Source organism: Lissotriton vulgaris, chromosome 2_1 (genome assembly GCF_964263255.1).
Source record: "Lissotriton vulgaris chromosome 2_1, aLisVul1.2, whole genome shotgun sequence".
Lineage (NCBI taxonomy): Eukaryota > Metazoa > Chordata > Amphibia > Caudata > Salamandridae > Lissotriton > Lissotriton vulgaris.
The window spans coordinates 1489855885-1489880768 of NC_141687.1; the positions used below are offsets into that span (position 1 = coordinate 1489855885).

Consider the following 24884-nt stretch of genomic DNA (forward strand, 5'->3'; position numbering starts at 1 on the left):
AGGTTACATGACTTCTTCAGGCTCACCAATCCGAAATGGGGAATTTGTACGTCTATTGTTGGAAGCATTACAAGGTCCGGCAGCAATTGCCGTCGTTAAATGTACAGCTCATACAAAAAATATGGATTTTGTGTCACAAGGCAATAGGTATGCTGACGAAGTTGCACGCTACTGTGCAGAGCAAGGATATTCCTTCACAGAAGTGGAAGTGAGTGGGATACAGGAAAGGACAGAATTAACTATGGTACTAGAGACTGTAGACACTTGGGATGAGTTAAAAGGCATGCAAGAAAAGGCACCAGACATTGAGAAACAGACATGGGAAACTGCAGGTTGTGTGAAAAGTGAAATGGGTTTTTGGGTTTCCGCAGATGGGAGAGCAGTACTGCCAAATGAATTAGTTAGTCCAATGGCAAGGAGAATACACAGTCCAGCACATCTAGGTAGAGAAGCTATGTTGCGGATATTCTGACAAACCTGGTATAACCCCAAGTTTAGAGTGGCCGCAGAAGCAGTGTGCCAGCGATGCATCACCTGTCAGCATTTGAACATAGGGAAAAGAACACCAGTTACATTGAGTCACATTGGAAGGTCCGGTGGCCCTTTCAATAGGATGCAGTTGGATTTCATTGAAATGCCAAGATGCAATCGCCTTCGATACGTTTTGGTGGTGGTTTGCATATTTTCTAGATGGGTCGAAGCTTACCCTACACGCAGGTGTGACACACTCACAGTAGCAAAGTTATTGCTTAGGGAGTTAATACCGCGTTTCGGGGTACCGACCTCTTTGGAATCAGATAGGGGAACACATTTCAACAGCGAAATTGTGAAAATGCTTTGCTCAGCTCTGGATATAGACCAGAAGTTGCACTGTAGCTATCGACCAGAAGCTTCGGGAATTGTGGAACAGATCAATGGCACAATAAAATCCCGGATTGCTAAAGTTTGTTCTTCAACATCCTTAAGTTGGCCCGATGCCTTGCCACTAGTCCTGATGAGCATACGTAGTACACCAGACAGAAGGACAGGACTCTCCCCGCACGAAGTACTAATGGGGAGGGCAATGAGACTGCCATCAGTTCCTACTGCCGCACTGTTGAATATCACAGATGATCTGATCCTGGACTATTGCAAGGGATTATCCGACGCCATTCATTCTGTGTCTCTTCAGGTGCAGGCTGCTGAAATCCCATCATCTCAAGACCTGTGCCACGACCTGTGCCCTGGGGATTGGGTCGTGGTGAAGAAACACATCAGGAAGAATTGCTTAGACGTGCGCTGGCGTGGACCCTACCAGGTCATACTGGTAACAAACACTGCAGTCAAGTGTGGAGGTCTGCCCAACTGGATACACGCCTCGCATACACGGAGAGTTCCAGCACCCCTGGAAGAAACAGCTCCTCTCTCGGACGAGAATCCAACAGTGAACGAAGAAGCCATAGAGGGGACCAGCCAAGCTGTGGGGGTGCCAGAGGAAGCTGGGAGTGTATCTGACCAGGCTGAAGACGGACAGTACACCAGCGAAACTGACGTTGCCACAGAAGGAGAAAATAGCTGTGAATACGAAACAGACACTGATCAAGCAGTAAGTGATCAAGAGTCGAGTGCAAGGACAAGGAGCAGGAGGGAAAGGCGTGGAGAGGCTAGCTGGCCGGAAAGAAGGAGAACACCAAGCCTAAGATCAGCTTCAGAGAGTACCCTCGCTCCGATATCCGAAGACTCAGACCTGGACGAAGGTGCATTGGGCTCAGAAGCAGAGAATCTAAGAAGGTCAAGGAGGGTGCGTGTGCCCTGCAGAAGGTACGCTACTCCTGAGTGGACCTACCTGGCAGCAGATGTCTTGGGGACAGAGATCCGGGAGGGTGAGGGCAGTGATAGTGGTCAGCACTGACCCCCTCATCAAAGTGGAAGTACAGTTGTTGGTGCCTGGAGTCGAAGCCGAAGGGTTACTGACACTCAATATTCCCAACCCTCCCTACCTAAGCACAATAAAGTACATGGTCTTAAATGAAGTGGAATTTCCAACATTTGGCACAGTAGTAACAGAACACGAAGAGTTCATACTTCGCATGGAAATACTAGAGTACGCCATTAGAGCTGCTAGAACGCGTATTGTAGTAGACTGCTAAAGACTTTGTAAATAAGCCAGAGAGAGAAGATAACCTAGCGCCTAGTGGAAGAAGAGAAAACTTAGGGACGTTTCATCTAGTTGACGGAGTAGGGCTAGGGTTGTCTGTTGCTGAAAATTAAGAGACTATGTTTGCAAAAGGGGTTTATCAGCTTCCAAGTAAGAAGCTGACTGAGTAAGCAAAGAGAACTGATTGAAGAGATAAACGAAAAGAGACTTTTCAGAAGAAAATACTATTTGAGAACATGGAGGCCGGTAACCCGAACCGCAAGGCAAAATGCATAGTAGGCACACTATTAGCAGGAGTGATTCTTCTTATAGTTATAGTAGTTACCGTATCATATATAGTGGGACATGCAAGTGTAACAAAAGCAACAGATGCAAAGCCTGTAGTGACATCGAAACCTGCTGCTGCTGGTAAAAAGGAGGACAATGCAATTCAAGAGAAAGCGTTGCTGGCAGCAGAGGCCCGTAGGTTACATGTAGACGAGTCGCAGGGCAACTTTAAAACCAACGCTTATGCCAAACTGTTATATGAGTACATTGATGCCATGAAGGCCAAGGATTGCTATGTCTGCATGCAATTGCCTGCTTCTGTAGATGAGGGCATTAGATACCATCATCTTCCATTGACTTATGGTATTACATGTAGTTTATTGCTTAGCATATTTTACGGACGAGATAGCTTTGAATATTACTTTTCAAATTATGACTCAGTATTACCAGAAGTCCCGAACTATAAGCAAATGAACAAATGGGACTATTATAAGAAGGAAGATAGATTGGCGAAATTCTTCATTCCTTGGGATACACTAGATACTTCATATGCACGTAGAAACAATCTAACTTGCAAAGTGTCAGAGATTGAGAAGAAGTTTATAGGGCAAGTTGATGACCGTTACAGAAGGCAAAAGATTCTGAAAATGTCCGGACAGTGGAAAACAGATTGGACTGAGGAGGAAAAGGCACACAAAAGGAAGGGTCCAATAGCTTTAGATCGAACACAAAAAGGGAAGTTATGCCTACACAGAAGTAAAACTTACTATGAGAATGTGTTTGTAGGTGAAGTCAGTTGTGAACATGCTTTTCGATTAGAATATTACACGAAGGATTTCTTGAAGGGAATGCAAGTGATTCCTAATGTATATTTTGTATGTGGAAGAAATGCCTACGTGAAGCTGCCTGACAACTGGTATGGTTCATGTTATTTGGCAATTGTCTTCCCCAAAATATATCATGCAAAAGATTTAGAGATCATAGAGGGAAAAGCTTCAGCAAGGGGGAGAAGAGACGTAGGCGATGCTGAGGTAGTTGGAGATGTATTTGGCGCTATGTTCCCTCTTTTAGGATTGATACTTAATGATGTCAAGATCAGGAGACTGGCTACAGTTGTAGACAGATTGTCTGCAAGTACTGCAAGATCACTCATGCTGGTGGAAGGAGAGATGCAATCGATAAGGGCAATGGTTCTTCAGAACCGTCTTGCCTTAGACGTTCTGTTGGCCAAAGAGGGCGGAGTCTGTAAGGCTTTGAAGATCCAGGAATGTTGCACTTACATTCCAGACAATTCAAAATCTCTGGAGACAGGCATACAAAATATAACTGAGATACATCAAGAAATTGAAGATCTGACAAAAATAAATGTGTGGGAAAAAGTGGGTCACGGAATGGGTAAAGTTGGAGGTTGGTTTGCCAACATAGGGAAGAGTTTTGTTTGGTATATTTTAAAGCCTATCCTCATAATAATAATTTGCATACTCATATTGTGGGGATTAGTGAGGCTGTATCAATGGTACAGAGCAAACAGGTTGCAAAGATCCATGAGAGAACAGGAACAAAGGTTAGCTGCTATGCAAGATAATCAATACAGGAGTCTGGGGGCTCTGGAAACGATAAAGAGAGGGAACCTTGCAATAAGTGCTGTTTGACAAGCCAAAAGTGATGTAATAATGGTGATGACCCCTAGAGGTCATCAAAGGGGGGAACTGAGAGAGAGCAAATCTGAGAAAACGTATAAGTGCACCATATTTACAACCTTGATGCACGAACTCAGCTAAGAGCATATAAAGTAAAATTATATATTCACATATGTATTCTGAATGTTTGTTTAGTTAATATAGAGAATCATATAGAGTGTGAGACTAATGTAGAAACGTGTGTAATTACTAAATTGATTAGAAGTGTTAATTAGAATCCATGTTATGTAGCTGCTATTGAAGTATATGTAATGCTGCAAAACGTAGAAATGTGCAGCCCTCATGGCAGTGTATGAAAATCGACAACGTGTACTTACAAATTTGACATGACATTGATTTACCATTATTCAATAATTGATGCCCACATGTTAAAGAATCATGTTTTATAGAAGTGTTTTATATTCGTGTTTCATAGAAGTGTTTTATATAATCAGAGTGTATTAACAAGAATTGTTTTAGTTTTAGAAATAAGGGTTCATGAAGTACAGGCCGCTTGCTAGATAATTTAGTAGGCCTGGAAAGATAAATCGGCTTCTTTGATCTGCACGTGTTAGTTAGAATCGAGCCTTGTTAGAGCATAAATTGTCATTCCTTTGTAAAGTTTATGGCCGGAGATAGATAACCAGAGAGTGGAATTTGGGGCCCTATTCATGGGTGTCTGTTTGCAGGTGCGAGGGGGTTCCAATCAAGAGACTGATGAATAGAGCTCTGTCTAGGAAGCCAGGCACAGGCCTGGAGGAGTGTATTGGAATGTTTTGGGGGGTACCGGCGAGCTGGAGAAAGAGCCTGGGAAGCAAGGTCAACGCTAACGAGAGGCCCAGAGGAGAGCCATCATGGAAGAAACCAGAACTGAAACCACGTGAGGGGCGTCTCAGAGGGGCGTTCCAAATTTCGATTGTGATTTTGTATTAGGGACAGTACCCTGGGGTGGAGAGAGCAGTTGGCCTGAGGACCCTAAGAGAGCGGATGGGTAGGCAGAGAGGGCATGACTGCTTTGCATAGGTTTTCATCTAAGACTAAGAAAAGTGCGTGAACTTCTTTGGAAGTCACCACGGCTGACACCTTTTTAGGTTAAGACTCTGCTGAGTAGGGATGTCACCTAGTCCAGTGTAGGGACAGTCTAACCTGATTTTTTCTTCATTCTGTAAATGTCTTGCAAGCTTCAGCTTGTGTCTATATTGGCAAATCTATTAATCCTTGAATTAGCATTGGTGGTATTTTTCTGTCGTTTAAGATCATTCAGAGAATTCATGTTCTTGTTGATGCCAGTGTACCTTTTGAACCTGATATTGAGATGTTTATACCTTCAGCTAACTTTGGCTTTACAATAAAACTTTAAAACTGATCCGTGGTAAGTGGTTCTTCAGAGTCGTGCCAATTATTGGTTGGGTTGACCTAGTGGTAGATTACCTATTTACTCAATGACAGGCAACAAAGATTCAGTCGACCTGATCGGGATTTGGATCTAGAGTGATCAGATAAGAGATCAAAAATCCCGCCTTCCCACAACTATGATCTCAAGAGACTCAAACGTTTTCTTCATTGCATTTTGTATGTGTACTGCAGATATGTTTTGCTCTATCAGTACTTGATGATCTCTCTTGTAACTGTATGATGCCCAATCAAATTCTTTCTTTTATTTCCAGGGAAGTTTATAACTATTTGACTGCTAATGTGCATGTCTCTCTTTCTTAATGAAAGGTCATTTATTGATAACCTACAACCACTGTGGGCCCTTGTTTGGCACATCAGTCAGCGGTATAATAATGCACTACCACAGCAAATATTCAACAGCTACTTCAAAGGCAAGATATATCTACATTATCTACATTGCGTTCTCTATCAAATGTTGCGCCTGAGTGCATCCAGAACATTTTCTCTTCAAATCTCTGTAGATCAAGTAATAAACAGCGAGCAGCGCCCAGCACAATCTCCGGGTCTTTCTCAGGCGATTACACTATTGGAATATTGTCCATTTACTTATAAGATTCTGCATCTTGTACATGGAATCTAGGAATTTAGGACACTTCTACACTAATCCTTTGCTTCTTGCAGAAGTCTCCCGTGAATTTTTATGACTAAAAAAATAAAATATGTCTTAATATACCTAAAATAGGTAGGAACATTAATGGTAACATAAAACTGCCTACTTACATTTTCTGAGAATTTTCATCATATGATAGGATTTTAATAACTTCCCAGTTTCCAGAGGTAAGATGTCGTATGATGATTTGATCACTTTTGGGCTGTAAGGGTGCAGAAAGAAAAAATAAATTAATAGAAAAATAGTAATAATTATTTCACCAAGCTATGCAATACAAACCCATCAGGGAGTTCAGTTTTAGGTTAGTACCGAGGAATACATGCAAAAATGCCTACCTATACCATTATCTGAAATCGGAAAAGTACTGTACGGCAGTTACAACATTACAATCATTAAAGCTTAGAGTTGTGGTATTGCAGTTTGCTCACACTCCTCCGGCGTGATTATAAACCTGAGAGAATATGGGAAAGAAAGGCGAGAATCAAATTTAAGCTATAACTGAGCTCCAAGTTGACTAGCCAGTGGATCCAGAAAGGTAAACATGTTTCACGAAAGTTAACTTTTGTTCTTCTTTGGGGAAGTGGTCTGAGCATTAAAGTAACCTATAGAGAAAAAAATGAGGTGTGTTTCACATAACACCATTCAAACAACTATCCAGGTGAAGAAAAATGAAGCAAATCACAAATTGAGTTTATTAAAAAATTAAAAAGGAAAAACAACAGTTTTTACCTTTGAAAAAACATATGAGCATTCTTCACTACCTGGGCAGGGAACACTTGTACCTGCTTTGCCTTTCAGCTTTCACTTTCTTTACTCATTTAGACTTACACCATGGATGCTCTAGTGGTATTGAAATGTCCCCTGAAGATTAACCAGTGATCTAGAAAGGCCAACCTGAGCATGAGCGCAAGTATGCACACACAGGCCTGCAATAGCAGGCCTGATACATGTTTGGTAGGCTATTCTGGTGGATGGCACAATCAGTGCTGTGTCCCACTATTAGCCAGTGCAATGTCTGCCCTGGGTATGTGGTGTACCTTTTTGCTTGGCACTCACAGGTAGAAAACCTAAACCAATCAAGTAAGCACCACTTCCTAGCATGCATAGGAAGAGCGCCGTGCATGCTTTCACACTGCATTACAGTGGGATAGTGCCCAGAGTCCTAAGGCAGCTAAAGGAAAATCATCATAAACCATGAGGAAAAAAAACGTGAAATGTTTTAGGGAAATCCCCTAACAAGAGCCATATCTAACAGGACCCCACCCGACTGTTTGCTCCAATGGTGATGGTTATGACTATTAGTCACTGGAGACTGCTGTCCAGGGCCCAGTGTCAGTGCTCTCTGCCTAATACTGATTTGTGTAAATTGGCAACCCCCAATTAGCAATGTCTTTAACCCCCTTGGAAGTCCCTAGTTTATGGTACCAGTGGTACCCAGGGCATGAGTGTTAAAGGGGTCAGCAGGTCCTGAAGCACTGTTTGTGCATCCCTGAGTGACCCAGATAACTACTAACAGTAGGCCTGCCATTGCAGACTGCAAGAGCAGTGCAAACATGCTCAAATTCGACTTTACCTTCATCATTGTGTCAAGGCCAATGCACTATTTTTAATAAATGCCAGTCCCCTCGAAAGCAGGTCTCCTAAGCCTAGGAGGCAGGGTTCATTATATTAAAGGTGTGAACGTATAAGTGCAAGCTTGTATGTCCGCGTAATGGCCTTTAGTATTAAAGGCTACTTTAAGTGATAGTCGGTGTATGGGATAATATGGGCTGGCACCCAAGTAAACACGAGGTTGACAGCTCCATTATGGTACCACAAAATATGTCATGTGTGGTATAAAACAATGTGCCTCATCATCTCTGACATGAATCTTGTGTCAAGGACACTGTGCCATGCACCCAGGTGGCTACCTTATATGTTGCCTACCTGGTTGCCCCAGTCTTTCCTGTGCTCTGGCTGCCAGCCCGCAACTGCTGTTGGGAAACCAGGGATCCGACCCCCTACCAGGGGGTAAGAACTCTTCCATGAGTCAGAAACAATGGCCTGGACTGGAAGGTGGTCACACCTGCCTCCCTGGCAGGATGGTTAGTGAAATTGCACATCAAGTCAGTGAGCTTCAAAGACATGGCCTCCTGTGATATGCAACCAGGCTGCCTCCCAAAGACATAAATAGCCTGTCCCCAGGAACAATTGCTCCAAGGCAGGTGAAACAATTTTGTATTCAGGAGGTGTGCACCCCCAGAAGGCTAGCCGCGCCTCTAGGGTGGGCTACCTGGTCTGTACACCTACCTTTGCCATTTTTAAAAGTGGTAGAATAGAAGTTTCTTGGTGGAAAAGGTGACACACAACCGGATGTGGTCACCTCTGGGAAGGATTAGACGCTGGAGATAGTACCCCATTCGCTACTTGCACTGACATCCCTAATACTCCTAAATTTAGGATTTAAGGGCTACCCTTGAAACCAGAATGTCAGTTCTGATCTTCCTTGCAACAAAGGACAAAGAATAGACCTGTGTCAGCGACAACAGGATCTGCACAAAGCAAAGGTGTGACTAAAGCTGCTTTTCCCTCCTGAGGCGGAAGCCGGGAGGTCTCCCTCTTTACTTTGCTATTTGGACCATTTTTATGCTTTCTGGTAGTTCGTTCTACAGACTTGATTTTAAGAAGTGTGTGGGACTTCCTAAGTGCTCCCTAGCGCTCTGTGCTAATTCCCCCCCCTCCCTTTGCCTTTCACCAGCTCTCGGCTGAGTGTTGATGCCGAGGGCTGTGTCCTTCATTTTTTGGCCGCCATATTGGGTGTGGGTCGGGCTGGTGACGTGCTCTAGCAGCGCTTTAAAAGGGACTCTCAGGATCTAACGTGTGATCATTCTGACTAAAGCTGCTTTTCCCTCCTGAGGCGGAAGCCGGGAGGTCTCCCTCTTTACTTTGCTATTTGCACCGTTTTTAAGCTTTCTGGTAGTTCGTTCTACAGACTTGATTTTAAGAAGTGTGTGGGACTTCCTAAGCGCTCCCTGGCGCTCTGTGCTAATTCCCCCCCCTCCCTTTGCCTTTCACCAGCTCTCGGCTGAGTGTTGACGCCGAGGGCTGTGTCCTTCGTTTTTTGGCCGCCATATTGGGTGTGGGTCGGGCTGGTGACACGCTCTAGCAGCGCTTTAAAAGGGACTCTCAGGATCTAACGTGTGATCATTCTGACTAAAGCTGCTTTTCCCTCCTGAGGCGGAAGCCGGGAGGTCTCCCTCTTTACTTTGCTATTTGCACCGTTTTTAAGCTTTCTGATAGTTCGTTCTACAGACTTGATTTTAAGAAGTGTGTGGGACTTCCTAAGTGCTCCCTGGCGCTCTGTGCTAATCCCCCCCTCCCTTTGCCTTTTACCAGCTCTCGGCTGAGTGTTGTTGCCGAGGGCTGTGTCCTTCGTTTTTTGGCCGCCATATTGGGTGTGGGTCGGGCTGGTGACGCGCTCTAGCAGCGCTTTAAAAGGGACTCTCAGGATCTAACATGTGATCATTCTGACTAAAGCTGCTTTTCCCTCCTGAGGCGGAAGCCGGGAGGTCTCCCTCTTTACTTTGCTATTTGCACCGTTTTTAAGCTTTCTGGTAGTTCGTTCTACAGACTTGATTTTAAGAAGTGTGTGGGACTTCCTAAGCGCTCCCTGGCGCTCTGTGCTAATTCCCCCCCCTCCCTTTGCCTTTCACCAGCTCTTGGCTGAGTGTTGACGCCGAGGGCTGTGTCCTTCGTTTTTTGGCCGCCATATTGGGTGTGGGTCGGGCTGGTGACGCGCTCTAGCAGCGCTTTAAAAGGGACTCTCAGGATCTAACGTGTGATCATTCTGACTAAAGCTGCTTTTCCCTCCTGAGGCGGAAGCCGGGAGGTCGCCCTCTTTACTTTGCTATTTGCACCGTTTTTAAGCTTTCTGGTAATTCGTTCTACAGACTTGATTTTAAGAAGTGTGTGGGACTTCCTAAGCGCTCCCTGGCGCTCTGTGCTAATTCCCCCCCCTCCCTTTGCCTTTCACCAGCTCTCGGCTGAGTGTTGACGCCGAGGGCTGTGTCCTTCGTTTTTTGGCCGCCATATTGGGTGTGGGTCGGGCTGGTGACGCGCTCTAGCAGCGCTTTAAAAACTGATAGGGATGCCTCCGCACAGCGGACGCGCACAGCGGACGCGCCGTACCTGCGCCGGAGTCGTGCCAGAGTCCTGCCCGTCTGCGCCCGTCCGCATCACGGCAGGGGACGGCGGGGCGGGAGGCTCTGGCCTCAGGCTCACTTACACCGCAGCGGACCTACTATCTTTCAAAACTAATACTGCCACCTGTCGGCAGGTCTTCCCTCGCCGTTGTAATGGAAAATGCTGCTGTCCAGGTTGTGGGTGGTACCCTAACATTTATCGGGCTTTGGAGGGGTCCCATGTACTCCCCATTAACAACTTCAAGTGCCTATTACTTAACACCCGCTCTCTGCATAGGCACGCCCTAGACATCTTTGAGCTGTTGACATCAGGAAAACCATTATGTCTTATGCTTATGGAAACCTGGCTCAACGGTCTTCTAATCCAGATATTGCGACAGCCATTCCTTCCGACTATATACTCCACAGACAGGATGGGGTACTGGGTATGGGTGGTGGAGTCGCACTTGTAGTTCAAAGATCTTTCGCTTGTGCGATCATACCATCATTACCTATCTCTGGTTGCGAATCCCTCGCCTTTTCCATCACTCTGTATCCTCATCAATCATTTTCTGGGCTCCTGATTTATAGACCTCCTGGCCTACGGGGTTCTTTCTTTAATGAGTTTCAATCAGCTGTCACCACACTCTGCCTGAAGGTTGAACACTGTATAGTTCTAGGGGATTTTAACATCCACATGGATGTCGACTCAGACAGTGAAGCTATCAAAATCAAGGACATCACTGCCCCTCTAGGTCTAACTCCTTACATCTCGAATGCGACCCATGATAAAGGTCACACCCTGGACCAAGTGTTTTCCACCATTCCCCTTATTAAGACCTGTTCCATCCCTGTTCTCTGGTCGGACCACTCTCTGATCAGTTTTTTAATTCAGGGCAGAAGTAAATCATCTTGCATAAACTCTAACCATCTTAGGCACCCCAGTAGACTGTATCATAAAATCACCCCCGAAAGCCTAGCTCAAGCGTATCAGGAACATCCCTGTTTTCTATCTGGTCATCTGGAGAAGGATCTGGATAGGTTTCAGAAATGGCTGACCGAGAGGCTTGATGATCTTGCCCCACTTTCTACGCCTCGTTCATCTACCAAGCGTAGCTCGGCTCCTTGGTTCTCAGAGTCACTTGCCTTGGCTCGGCGTAACTGCAAGTTAGCCGAAAGACTCTGGCGGAAGCAATACGATGCGGAAACCAAGTCTGCCTACAAATCATCCATCAAGTCCTATCATGCCGATATTCTGGTGGCAAAAAATAATTATTTTGCCAACAGAATCGAGTCAGCATCAAGCTTCTGTAAAGAAATCTTTACCATCGTTAAGGAGTTTGTTTCTCCTAAATCCAGTACAGTGCAACACAAGTTCTCTGAACCTTGGGTAAAGGAGTTGGCTACTTTCTTCGCGACAAAAATCAAACTGATTCAAGAATCTTTCCCCCCCCCTGTTCCCAGTTCATCTCTCACCGTTTGCAATCCATCGTCCTTTTCTTTGGATTCCTGTTAGAATTGGGGGTCTCTGGTTGGCGCAAGTATTCACTTGTGACAAGCAGGGACCCTCTCCTCTAAGTCAGGGCGAAGGATGACCCCTTAGAATGACCCTTGCTCACCCTCTAGGTGCGTGGCATGAGCAGCCAAGGCTATTCTTCAGGCGTTAGCTAGTTAAGCATTTGTAATCACACACACAGTAAAATACACCAATCCCCCCACAAATGGACACCAGGCTGTGAGTATATAAAAATACGCTTCTTTATGTAAAAATATATATCTCTATGCAGTTCAGACTTAGTACAAGACCAAATAACGTTTTTCTTATACCACAGGTTGTAAATAGGCAAAGCTTTTTCTTTTGTTTCAGTTCAAATGTTCTGTGCTTACTTCAAGTTGTATTCCACAGTGTTCTTTTAATTCCTTGTTCGTTTCTGCCCAGATTGTGCACTTTTCCACCCCTCTAGGACCTATGGGGTCCTGCTATGCACTCTGCCGCACTCCGCAGCGCCTCAGATGGGTGAAATCCCGACCCCCTGCCAAGTCTCACGCTTCCCGCGTGAGGCGCGATCGGCCCGGCCGGGTCTCGTGGAGCGGATGGCCCCCCCTGGTCTACGGGACCCACATGGGGGGAAAACACCGACCTCAGGGCTGTCCAGGAGGAGGGAAGGCCCAAGAACCCAGCGCAGCCCCAGTCACTCGGGCAGGGGCTTAGATTGCAGCCTCGGCTTCCCGACAGCTAAAGGATTCCAGCAGGAGGGGCTGGAGCGCTCTCGCAGCGCGGAGCTGCAGGCAGGCACAGAGAGCGGTGCGAGTCAGCTGGAAAGCTCGGCTCGCACCACAGCGGATCTTTAGGCCGGGGGGCACTTGTGAACAGGGCAGTGGGCAGAAAACGAAGGTGGTCAAGTAACGTTGCGGGCCACGAGCCCGATGGCAGTCTCAGTGGCGGCTTTTCTCCGGTGACAGATGCGAGGTGCCCAGCGGCTCAGGCAGAGCGAGGCTGGCACCCGAGGCGTCCGTCCAGCGGAGGTCTGTCCCCTGGGTCTGTTTTAGTCCGGCAAAGGATTTCTGGCGGGAGGGTGAGGCACCGCAGCGAGCCTTCCCAGGCGGTCGACACAGCGATCCCCTCAGCAGGGGAAGAGCGGCTCAACGGAGCGGAGCTCTTCCTAGGCGGGGACGAGAGGACACAGTCGGTCACGGCCTGAGGGAGGGGCTGGGGGGCACCACAGCAGCGAGCCTTCCCAGGCGGTCAACACAGCGATCTCCTCAGCGGGGGGAGAGCGGCTCAACGGAGCGGAGCTCTTCCTCGGCGGGGACGAGGAGACACAGTCGGTCACGGCCTCAGGGAGGGGCTGGGGGGCACCAAGGTCACAGCTCCGGCAGTAGTAGATATCCCGGTTAATTACCGGCAGACGAGCAGAGGGCAGGTTGAGCCAGATGGTCCTGTGGCTCAGGTCAGGGGGCAAGCTCAGTCAAGCCCTTGGAGAATGTTTAAGCACAAAGCAGCAAAGTCTTTTCTTATCAAGTCTTTTCCTCTCCTTTCTCAGCAAGGCAAGCAGCAGGCCAGTTCTCCCAGCGTCTCTTCTCCTTCTAGGCGGGCAGAGGTCCTTCGTGGTAAAACAGGATTCTGATTTACAAGGAGCAGGGCTCCTACTTTTATACAAAGTTTCTTTTGTTCTCACAGGCCAGGGGGGCCTTTGCATAACTGCTCTCAGCCTCTGAGCACTTGTTGGGGATACTTCTGGCTTCTGCTTTCAGTGTGAGGGCAGGCACATCAGCCGCTCCCCAGGGGGGCGGAGCCAGCATTGTGTGGACAGGGGCAGCCAGGAGTACCTTGATGATGGGGCTTCGCCCTTCCTGGGCCAGGTGCAGGCTGAGTCATCAGTCGTTCCCCAGGGGGGCGGAGCTAGCATTGTGGTGGCCGAGCACAGCCTGATGCATAGTCCAGGGAAACTCCCACCTCCCACTAAGGTGTAATCCTTCCATTCACCACCTGTCATCCCCCAGCCCTGTCACTCACACAACCCAGACAGTCAGATACACATACTGCAGAGGCGGGCTGAAATGGTTAGGCAAGCAAATGCTAACTTTCTAAAAGTAGCATTTGCAAACACAGGATATTAAAATAAACTTTACTAAAAGAAGTATTTTATTATTCTGAGTTCAGGCATACTAAACATTAATTTCTACCATGTTCCCTGAGCCTGCTGGGATTATAGGGTGTAATAATTCCAGCAGCCCATCTTGGCCTAAAGGGAGCAGGTAGCCTTACACAGTGAAAAACGAATTTGGCTGTAATTCACTATTAGGACATGCCACACACATCAGGGCTTGTCCTACCTTACACTTACAATGCACCCTGCCCTAGGGCCTACCATAGGGGTGACTAATATGAAGTTAAGGGAAGGTTTAGGGGCTGGCAAGTGTGTGCACTTGCCCAGCCAGCATGACAGTACCAGACTGCACGCAGGTTCTGCAATGGCAGACCCTAGACACATTTTAAGGCTGCTTCTGTGGGTGGCGCAACCAGCGCTGCAGGCCCACTAGCAGTATTGGCATTTACAAGCCCTGGCACTCCTGGTGCACTTTACTGGGGACTGACAGTAAATCCAATGAACCAATCAGGGATACCAAACACAGTTATACTTTTCATAGGGAGCACTTGCACTGCGGCACGGATTGGCCGTGGCGCAGTGCCCTGAGCGGCGGACACCAGCAAAAACAGCAAAACATCTGAGGCACAACAGCAAAAAGTGGAAGGGAAACTCACGCCAAGGTGCCAGGTCTAACAATTCCTGTCCTACTTTATCGGAGTTTCCAGTTCTATCGGAATCTGCTTCTCTGGATCTCCTACTTAGGATCAAATCAGGCTCTCCTTTGGACCCTTGTCCGGCGACCTTTCTAGCCAGCAACACCAATATTCTGAACTTGCTAATTAATCCTGTTCTTAATCTGTCTTTGACAAGCGGTACTGTCCCGCCGGCCTGGAAGAAGGCAATGGTTGTTCCACTCTTGAAAAAACCTGGCCTTGATCCGGAGAAGCATGCCAACTACAGACCCATATCTCTCCTGCCCAGTCTAGCTAAGATCGTCGAGAAGCACGGCCACTCTGTGCTCTCCTCCTTCCTTGAAGACCATGGGTTACTCCACCCCACCCAGTCAGGCTTCCGCTCCAATTTGAGCACTGAGACTGCTCTATTGGAAGTGAATGAAGCCATCAAGGAAGCTCTCGATTCAGGCGGAAGAGCTATGCTGGTGATGTTGGATCTGTCGGCGGCCTTCGACACCGTCCCACATGAGGCCCTCTTGTGGAGACTTCACGAGATCGGTCTCCGGGGGACGGTGTTGAGCTGGCTTAGATCTTACCTAGCGGGTCGTTGACAAGTGGTCTGGGCACCCCCGTACTCTGCAGAGGTGCCGCCGATGGATGTTGGAGTCCCACAAGGGTCGGTGCTTAGCCCGACCCTCTTTAACATCTTTATGACTCCATTGGCGGTACTGGCGGAGTCTCTGGGTGCCCAGATCATATCATACGCTGACGACACCCAGCTGCTCTTCACCTGTAAAAAGGGCATGGAGTTCGATGGGGAGAGCATCCGTGGTTGCCTTGGGGCTGTCTTCGACTGGTTTCAGCGAAGCAGCCTCAAGTGCAACCCCGACAAATCGGAGGTGCTCTTCTTTGGATGTCAGGTAGACCCGCCTTGGCAGGAATGGTGGCCAGTGAGCATGTCACCCCCTTCTTCTTCCTCCTTGGTTGCAAAAAACCTTGGGATTAAAATTGACAACACCTTATCACTGAAATCCCAAATCACAGGTCTCACCAGTACTTGTTTTGGTCTGTTAAAAATGCTGCGCAAATTCCTTCCTCTGCTCCCTTTGGTCCACAGGAAACTGACGGTACAGGCTTTAATTTGTTCCAGGCTCGATTATTCCAATGTCCTCTACCTTGGTTTGCCAGACTACCTTCTGCACAAGCTACAGGTAGTCCAGAATTCCGCGGCAAGGGCCATTTTTGGCCTACCCCGCCATGCTAGGGCTTTGGAGTTGCTTCTGTCCCTTCACTGGCTCCCTGTCAGGAAGCGGATTACATTTAAGACCCTCACATTGGCCCATAAGGCACTCCATTCGGTAGGTGCCCATTACATTCAGAAACGGCTTTCCCTCTACAAGCCATCTCGATCTCTGAGATCTGAATTTCTTGGCCTGGCAACTGTTCTACCCATTAGGAAAGTCAGGATAGGTGGACGCTCATTTAAATATCTCGCCCGAAACTGTGGAACTCCCTTCCCGTCGATCTGCGCCGCATTCCCAATTTACTGGCCTTTAGGAAGGCCTTGAAAACATGGCTCTATAATCAATAACTGGTATGTTCCCGGCTTCCTTATCTCTCTTCTCGGCCATGGGTCAGAAAGCGCCGGGACACTCCTTGGAGTAGCCGAGCGCTATATAAGACACCCATTAACATTAACATTAATATGTACCTGCAGAAGCATTCCTGGAAATGCATGACTGCGACTAGTCCTGGATCAAAGCTTGGATCTGCCAGGCAGAGGGACTCCTTTGAGCCAAAGACAACTCCAGACTCTCCTGAACCAGTGGCACTAGTCCCCTGCACATCGCATGTAAAAACAATGTACCAGAACTAAAGAATCGCTGACCATTGTGCCCTCTGAGCCATTGCCCAAAAGTAGATAGTCCAGTGCCTTGTGGGAAACATAGTCCTGGCCTCCACCAAGTTTCAGGAGGTTACCATTTTCCCGGACCTCTAAATGATTTTCTGCTGATCGCATCCCTTTTACTCGACCATGCACCGTGAGGGAACTCCACAAAACCATAATCTGATGTCAAAAAAGGCTTTGGTGTTGACTTTTTACACCTAGTTCCCCACTAGCACAGTATAAGTGGGAAACCCAGCTATTCCGCATCTCCCGCTTCAGCACTAAGGATAGCCAGGACAATCCTGCACCCTGGCTTCTCTAGCCATATAAAATTGAACTGACTGTTGTGGCTTGGTCCTGGGACCCGCATAACCTTTATCTTCCTTGGGTTCTATGCAACTCGACATGCAAGTGACCAATTGTCACCAGTGCTTGATAAAGTTTTGCAGTACTGTAATCCACTGATTTAATATTGCTTAAAAAAATAACTTTGATTATACTTATCTGATTTAATTCATTTTGGTGTCTACATTTATACAAAAACCTGCTTTTAGTTTATAAAGTGGTGCTGGATTTCTTTTGAGTCTTGTCAATTGCTAATCATCCATGTTGATACTCTGAAGTGCTTAACACAAGTTCCTCTAATAAAGCCTGACTGCTCTTCGCAACTCTACCAGGACTGAGCTAACGATTTGTTATTTTTAATCCAAGGACCATCTTTGGGGTATTGTGAGAGTATTGCATGGTGAAGCCTAACCAGCATCACCACATAATACTCTACCTTCCTACAATTATCAAACTGACTTGCCTCAGGATAGCCTCCCTTCTCCTCTTGTCAGGAAGCCAATCCCCATGCTACTTATACAACAATACTTCATATTTAATTTGGAGCCACTTGAGAAAGTTTCTAAGAGGACCTTTGATTTCTCAGTGCAACTATGCGTGCTTGGTTGGACCAGTCGCTTCTGGGTTTATATAACCTTCGAGAGCCACAGGTATTGCAGTTCCTGAATCAGAATAAAATGCAAAAATCTAGGTATCCATTTGATTTGTTTTGCTTTGAAGGTGTATTTCTTAATTATTGTCTGAATGGTACTACTGTCATTGTGGTTGTGCATGCCTTTGTTGTGTTATGGAGCACATTTTCAAATAATGAGTGGTCTCCACATGGAATTATGTTGTACCATTTTGATGTAAAACACTACCTGATTTACAGTACTAGGTACCTCAAATAAATCTTTTTATAAATCTGTGATGAGCTTGTTCTGTGTGATTTTCTAGAGCTCATTGGTGTGAACTTTCTTAAAAAGATGTTCGTTCCCAACTGTACCCTGCTAAGGAACCCTTGTTTTGCGTTATCATTTCATATTTTCTTTGCTGGGACTCATTACATAGCTTGTAGGTTCATACTAAAGGTGTGCAACACTTGCATAGTTTGCTTTAGCGTCATTACTTCAAATTCTACATACATTATAGGAAAGTTTGAGTTCGAAAAATGTATTTTCTATTAAAAAATATATGACCATAAAATTATACTAAAACTATAAACCAAATGTGCAGCAAACCCGGCCAATGTTTTTAGTTAATACACCATTATGAATAATAAAATACTAGTAAAATCTTAAATGTAATAGTATAAATGTTGATTGTGCAAAATACAGTAATGATACAAAAAGGTATCGATCCATAGATGTATCTATTCTATGCCCCTTAATGGTTTCCTAACTTTAATTGCATAGGCAAGAAAGGACGTGAGGGCAAAAATAGTTTTTATATCTTGTATTTCCATCAAAAATTGGTAAGCTGCTGAGTATGACCGAAGCCCTTTAGTTAAAAAAAAGTGTCCTTAAAAACTTTTTCCTGCCATAGCTGTGAAATTAGCAAAAGACAACTGCATGCAATGTAGATTGGGGGGTTACATTGTCACAGGGGCACTTATAGTCTTTGAGAGCCCAATTAAAGCCTGTTGGAAACACTATCAAATGATGGAAGATTGACAAGTGAAATCTAATCACTAGGAACCTGTGACAGTTGTATAAACCCTTACTAGCTACTGCTGTAGTCCATGATAAGTTTTTTAAGTTTTAAGTTTTTTATGATGTATGTAGTGCAACTGTTGGTTGGGACTCTGCCCTAATTCTTTTTATGCCCCATATTTTCCTTGACCAGTTGCTTCAAGGCATTTTTAGAGAACTGGGCTATGTCCCCTGGTTACTTTCACAGGGTTGTATTATTGTCAGCTAAAATATACAGGGCCTTTTTAACATCAGACAGATGTGAAATCGTATGTGCTTCCTCAAGTGACATACACTCCCTTATAATGTCCTGGGTCAGTATAGCATCATTTTTCGTTCATAATAAACATCCGAGCAGCAACCGTCTTGCATCTAGTAATGCTGATATGGGTTATAAGCCAAGTTCTAATGAATGAGAATGATGGTAGTTGATTTTGGGACCAATAACAACCTTTGTATAAATGCATCTTCCTGTATTTGCCAGGGTGTGTTGTACCCTGAACACCAGATTCTTGCACCATATCAGGGTGCGAAAATTGTCATTGCATTATATAATGTTATCATGTGCAGTATTCGTTTCCCCCAAAGCTTAGCAGCAAATCTAAAGAAAGACTCATTTTTCCTGGCCAAGTTAATGACAGTAAAATCTACATGCATTTTCCAGTCCCCTTTATCGGACAATCTAAGGCCGTGGTAATTAAAGTGTTTCGTGCTTGCAATCCTTTCTCTCCTTAAAAAAGAGGGATACGATCTCCGTTTTCTGGTAGTGCATGACATTGTAAATGTCTTGCCCTGACTAATCTTCAATTCAATTCCTATCATAGGGTTACTAAAAGAATTGATGAGCACTTGGAGCCTGGCTGGGGTAAAAGCTAGAAGTACAACGTCATAGACATATAACAACATTGGTACCAGTCTAGCCCCTACTCTAGGGGCATCAGTACAAAGTGGTTGAAGCCCTACGTCAATGCCTTTGAGATACATGGTGAAGAATGCACCCCTGTCTGACTCCCCAACAGATGTGAATAGAATTGGTAACCCTGTGGTACAAATAGCACATTTTATATAAAGATTACTGTACAAGTGAGCAAGTAGTGCAATTATGTTTTTAGGGGCCCCCAAATCAGACACACACCTTACCTTGCTATGGTTCACCAGATTGAAAGCACTGCTTAAATCACAAACCACATGTACTAATTGCTAGACCTGAACTTAGGATATTTACCAATTAAAATACTTAAATTGCGGCATTGTTTGGTCGTACCAATTCCCCTTCTGACTCCATACTGTGCACTTGAGAGTAATGATCGGTTTTAGCCCATTCTTCCAATTTCTGTAATTGTACTCTTCCCAGTAATTTTACTGAGGAGTCCAACAGTGAGATTGGTCTATAGCATTTTGAGTCCAGTTTGTATCTTTTTTAGCTCTCGCTAGAGCCAGCGCGCATTCGCTGGTCTGCGAGACATTTAAAAACTGGCGTTTAAAAGTGCTACCAAAGTCTTTTGCTGGCCACCGGCGTGGGGTCACCCGCGCCTGAACGTGCACAGGCCATCTGGCTTTTGTAATGGCTCATTAAGTCATGCTCCTCCACCCCCCTCTAGCTCTCTCTGCTCTCAGTACCCCCTTCCCTGCTCCCCTTCCCTCTTTGTCACTTTCCGCACTATGATTGACAAGCCAAAAATGCGGGACCAACGCGAGGGTGGACGTTGCGTGGGTTACGTGATTCAGACGCAGTCTTTCTTTGGAAAAGAAGCCAGCGTCTATTGTTCGTTTTGGTGGCTTCCTTTTGCATCTTCCAGCTGAATAACGGGTGCCCCAGTCTAACTAGTGACTCACTGCTCAACTTTAGGACCAGAGTAAAGTGAAAATAATACATTATCTTTCATGTAATGTTTTCGGATGTACCCTTTGTTCTTGGCCCTTCTCGGAATATTAAGATATATTATTTTGTTTTTTACTTTAGTGAAATGTCTTGCACGTTTGTGCTTTTTTTCTAGCTCTTTGTTTACTTCTTTACACGGGCATATGTTTAATAATAGTGTCCACATGTTTATTGTTGCACGATTCGACCGACCTTAACAATGTCGCATTAAACTGGATGTAAATACTCTTCCTAAAAAATTGGAACATTGTTAACTTGTATGTGGTCAGCAGTTTGAAGATTTTCATTCTGTGGCACAGCTCCGTTCAGCTGGTCGCCTCTCGGCACTTCCTAAATGAAATAAAGAACTTCTTTGTGTAAACAAAAAAAAGTCGTAATCCATTCAGCTAAAGCCATCGGCCACAATACCAGAGTGAAAATGCGTGTTTAGTTTGAAATGCCCAGAAGGAAAAGTGTATGCAAGCTGCGTTCTTTTTCACTCTCCAACTTATATGAAGTGCATTTTTGAGGCCAGCATTTCCCCTCAAGTTCTATAATTTTTGTTGTGTCGCATATCTGATGATATAACTGCCTGTTTCAATCGTTTCCCGCCTTATAACCATGTGTCTTTGTCTACGCACCGTGGGGTGCATTGGTTGACACCGTGAAGCCTTACACCGACTCTCATTGCTTGCATTGAAATTGCTGGGGCGTTTTCTAGTGCTTCTCCTGCACGACTTCGTACTATACAATTAGGACTTGTTGAAAGGCCCTCTTCCTTTTAAACCGTTTGACAGCCCCTTCTCGTGTCCTTTGCCTTTTACATTTAAGTGATGTACATGAGGCAAATGCTTCATGCTCATTTAAAATTGATCCGGCCCACGCTGTGAGTTGTCGGAAATTTTCTACCACTTTTCCACCCCTTTTCTACCCCTCTACCCCTCTTCCACTCCTCTAACCCTCTACTACCCCTCTTCTACCCCACTACACCTCTTCTATCCCTCTACCCCTTTTCTACCCATTTACCCCTCTTCTACCCCTCAACCCCTCTACTACCCCTCTTCTACCCCTCTACCCCTCTTCTACCCATCTACCCCTCTTCTACCCCTCTACCCCTCTTCTACTCCTCTACCCCTCTACACCTCTATTACCCCTCTTCCCCTCTACTACCCATGTACCCCTCTTCTACCCCTCTACTACCCCTCTACCCCTCTTCTACCCCTCTACTACCTCTCTACCCTACCACCGCTCTACTACCCCTCTACTTCTCTACTACACCTCTACTACCCCTCTACCCCTCTACTACCCCTCTACCCCTCTTCTACATCTCTACCCCTCTTCTACCCCTCTATTACCCCTCTTCTATCTCTCTACCTTTCTACTACCCATCTACCCCTCTTCTACCCCTCTACCCCTCTTCTACCCTTCTTCTACTCCATATTTCTCTTCTACCCTTCTACCCCTCTTCTACCCCTCTACCCCTCTACTCTTCTACCCCTCTACTCTTCTACCCCTCTACCCCTTTTCTACCCCTCTTCTACCCCTCTACCTCTTCTACTCCCTTCTACCCCTCTTCTACCAACTGTAACTAGCAAAGACACTGTCACAGCAGCATCACTCAGTGCCACAACAGCATCACTCAGCACCACCACAGCATCACTCAGCACTGCCACAGCATCACTCATTGCCACCACAGCATCACTCAGCGCCACCACAGCATCACTCATTGCCACTACAGCATCACTCATGGCCAGCACAGCATCACTCTGCATCACCACAGCATCACTCTGCACCACCACAGCATCACTCAGCACTGCCACAGAATCACTCAGCACCACCACAGCATCACTCATTGCCACCACAGCATCACTCATGGCCAGTACAGCATCACTCTGCATTACCACAGCATCACTCTGCACCACCACAGCATCAAGCAGCACCATCACAACATCAGTCAGCATCACCACAGCATCACTCTGAACCACCACAGCATCAGTCAGCAGCACCACAGCATCAGTCAGCACCGCCACAGCATCACTCAGCACCACCACAGCATCAGTTAGCACCACCCCAGCATCAGTCAGCACCACTTCAGCATCACTCAGAGCCACCACAGCATCACTCAAGGCAAGCACAGAATTACTCAGGGCCAGCACAGCATCACTCAGGGCCAGCACAGTCTCACTCAGGGCCAACACAGCATCACTCAGCACCACTGCAGCATCACTCAGCACCACAACAGCATCACTCAGTGCCACAACAATATCACTCAAAGCCACCACAGCATCACTCAGCATCAGTCAGCATCATCACAGCATCACTCAGGGCCACCACAGTATCACTCAAGGCCACCACAGCATCACTCAGCACCACCGCAGCATCAGTCAGCACCACCACAGCATCCGTTAGCACCACAACAGCATCAGTCAGCGCCACCACAACATCACTCAGCAATACCACAGCATCAGTTGGCACCACCACAGCATCAGTCAACAACACTGCAGCATCACTCAGGGCCAGCACAGCATCACTCAGGGCCAGCACAATATCGATCAGGGCCAGCACAGCACCACTCAGGGCCAGCACACCACCACTCAGGGCCAGCAAAGCCTCACTCAGGGCCAGCACAGTCTCACTCAGGGCCAACACAGCATCACTCGGGGCCAGCACAGCATCGCACAGCACCACCACAGCATCACTCAGTACCACCACAGCATCACTCACCGCGCGGTGCCTGCCGCTTCGTGCATGCAAATGCAGGGGGGTACCATAGGTACCCCCCACCCCCCCTGTCACTCTGGCAGCCCGCAACGGGCCTCCAAAGAAAACACTGTATGCCTTTCCAAGGTGGAGAAGCTGCCGCGGAAAGGCCTTCGTTCTGCCCCATGCTAATATGGCTGGCGGTGCCTCCATATTAGATCTTTTCCGCCGCGGTCGTAAGGCGACCGAGGAGGAAAAGCGGCGGACGGTCTTCCTGACCCCCCAGCCACCCAAATCTGGCCGGGGGTATTTGAAGGCTCCGCAGCAGTTTTTCCGCATCCTCCGGGCCGGCGGGCACTTACGCCGGCCTGGAGGATGCGGAAAAACCTCAATCCTAATGACGCCCTAGGTTTGGGAGCCTTCCCCAATGAAAACATAACTAACACTCTCTGAATTTTCTCCATATTAAAGGTATTGTCAAAATCTTTGACATTTGGTTTTTGACAAGCTATCTCTGAAAGATCAGTTGTAGATGCAAACATGGTGGAGAGTTGGTCTACTCATGCTTCTGTCCCTATAGCGTTTCGTAAATTCGGGGTGGATTTGTCATTGAGGAATGGGATGTTTACTGTTCTCCAAAATAGATTATTATCCCTGTCAGATGCTTGTATCAGATTTGCTCAAGCTATGTCCTATAAGTTCTTGTTTCGTAGCTTTATGGCCAGTTTATATCTTGTGCTAAAATCTATGATGGCATCTTGATCCCTTGGGGATGTATGTAGATATTTAAGTCCCTACATGCCTTAAACCACTGGCTGTCAAACCCCCCATTATTCTTTTCTCTGTAATATCTTACCACTTTGCTCAAATGATGGTCAATGGATTCCGAATTAGCAATATGTGAATTAATAACCGCATAAGGTTCTGGGTTATCCTCCAAACATAGATGAAATTTGTCCTCATTGCCTCTCAGTAAGTTGCAAATAAATTGGTCTGGTTCGACACCTGTCCACTTTATCCGCACCAATGTCTGTTTTACTAAAAAAATTATGTACAATGACTTTCTTCATGTTTTTAACTGGAAGTGATTACGTAAGAGGGTTGTGATCACTTACACAATCTTTTACCTACACCTTTATTTCTAGAAATTAATATTTGATTTATGTTATTCTGCCCCCTGGTACCTGTAAAAGTGTATTGTTGGCTGTCGACCCCCCCCCCCGAAGAGTAGGGGCCATAATATGTACGTCAAGTCGTGCCACTAGTATATTAAGATGGGTACCATACAGACAATGTTTAAAGTGGTCTAAATCATCATCAATGATGTCTTCTTGTCCACATACTTTATTGAGGTATATAGAACATTTAGGCAGGTCAAACTCTCTTGCCCAAATGAAAAAAACATCCTTATTCTTATCTAAGAGAAAATTTTCCAGAGCATGCTCCAAATCAGTCCTAAGTTTGTCAAAAATATTTTTATAAAAATGAATAATCAAGATCCAAAACACCATCTATGCTTACAAGGCTAACTAATTGGAAGTGGGGAGAAGGTAGAGAAATTTTAACAATTCTGAGTGAGGCCGCTGTGAAGATGAATTTCAAAAGGTTTTCCTTTTGCTCTACTCAGCCTTGATGCAGTGACCAGGGTGCTGACTAAATTACAACTGTCTATAGCCATATCAATGTTGGACAAAGTCTCTTGTAGGCAAACAATCATCTGTGTTATGTTGAACGATTACTCTGCGTTTATCTTCTTGTGTTATGATGATGCTTTTGCCCTTATGTAGTCTTTTTTATGCTTGTACTTTTGCTACTGTTGGTTTCAGTCTTGTGAAGTCACTTATT

General features: G+C 46.0%; 1 protein-coding gene across 2 annotated transcripts in view; it reads right to left on the minus strand.

Annotated features, from left to right (window-relative positions):
* DPP10 (dipeptidyl peptidase like 10) overlaps positions 1-24884 on the minus strand; it is a 1575897-nt gene that overhangs the window by 279366 nt on the left and 1271647 nt on the right. For both annotated transcript variants that reach the window (XM_086957361.1, XM_086957360.1), the window contains exon 14: positions 6259-6350. In XM_086957361.1, coding sequence (XP_086813487.1) covers positions 6259-6350 — 92 coding nt within the window. The remainder of the gene's footprint in view (positions 1-6258; positions 6351-24884) is intronic.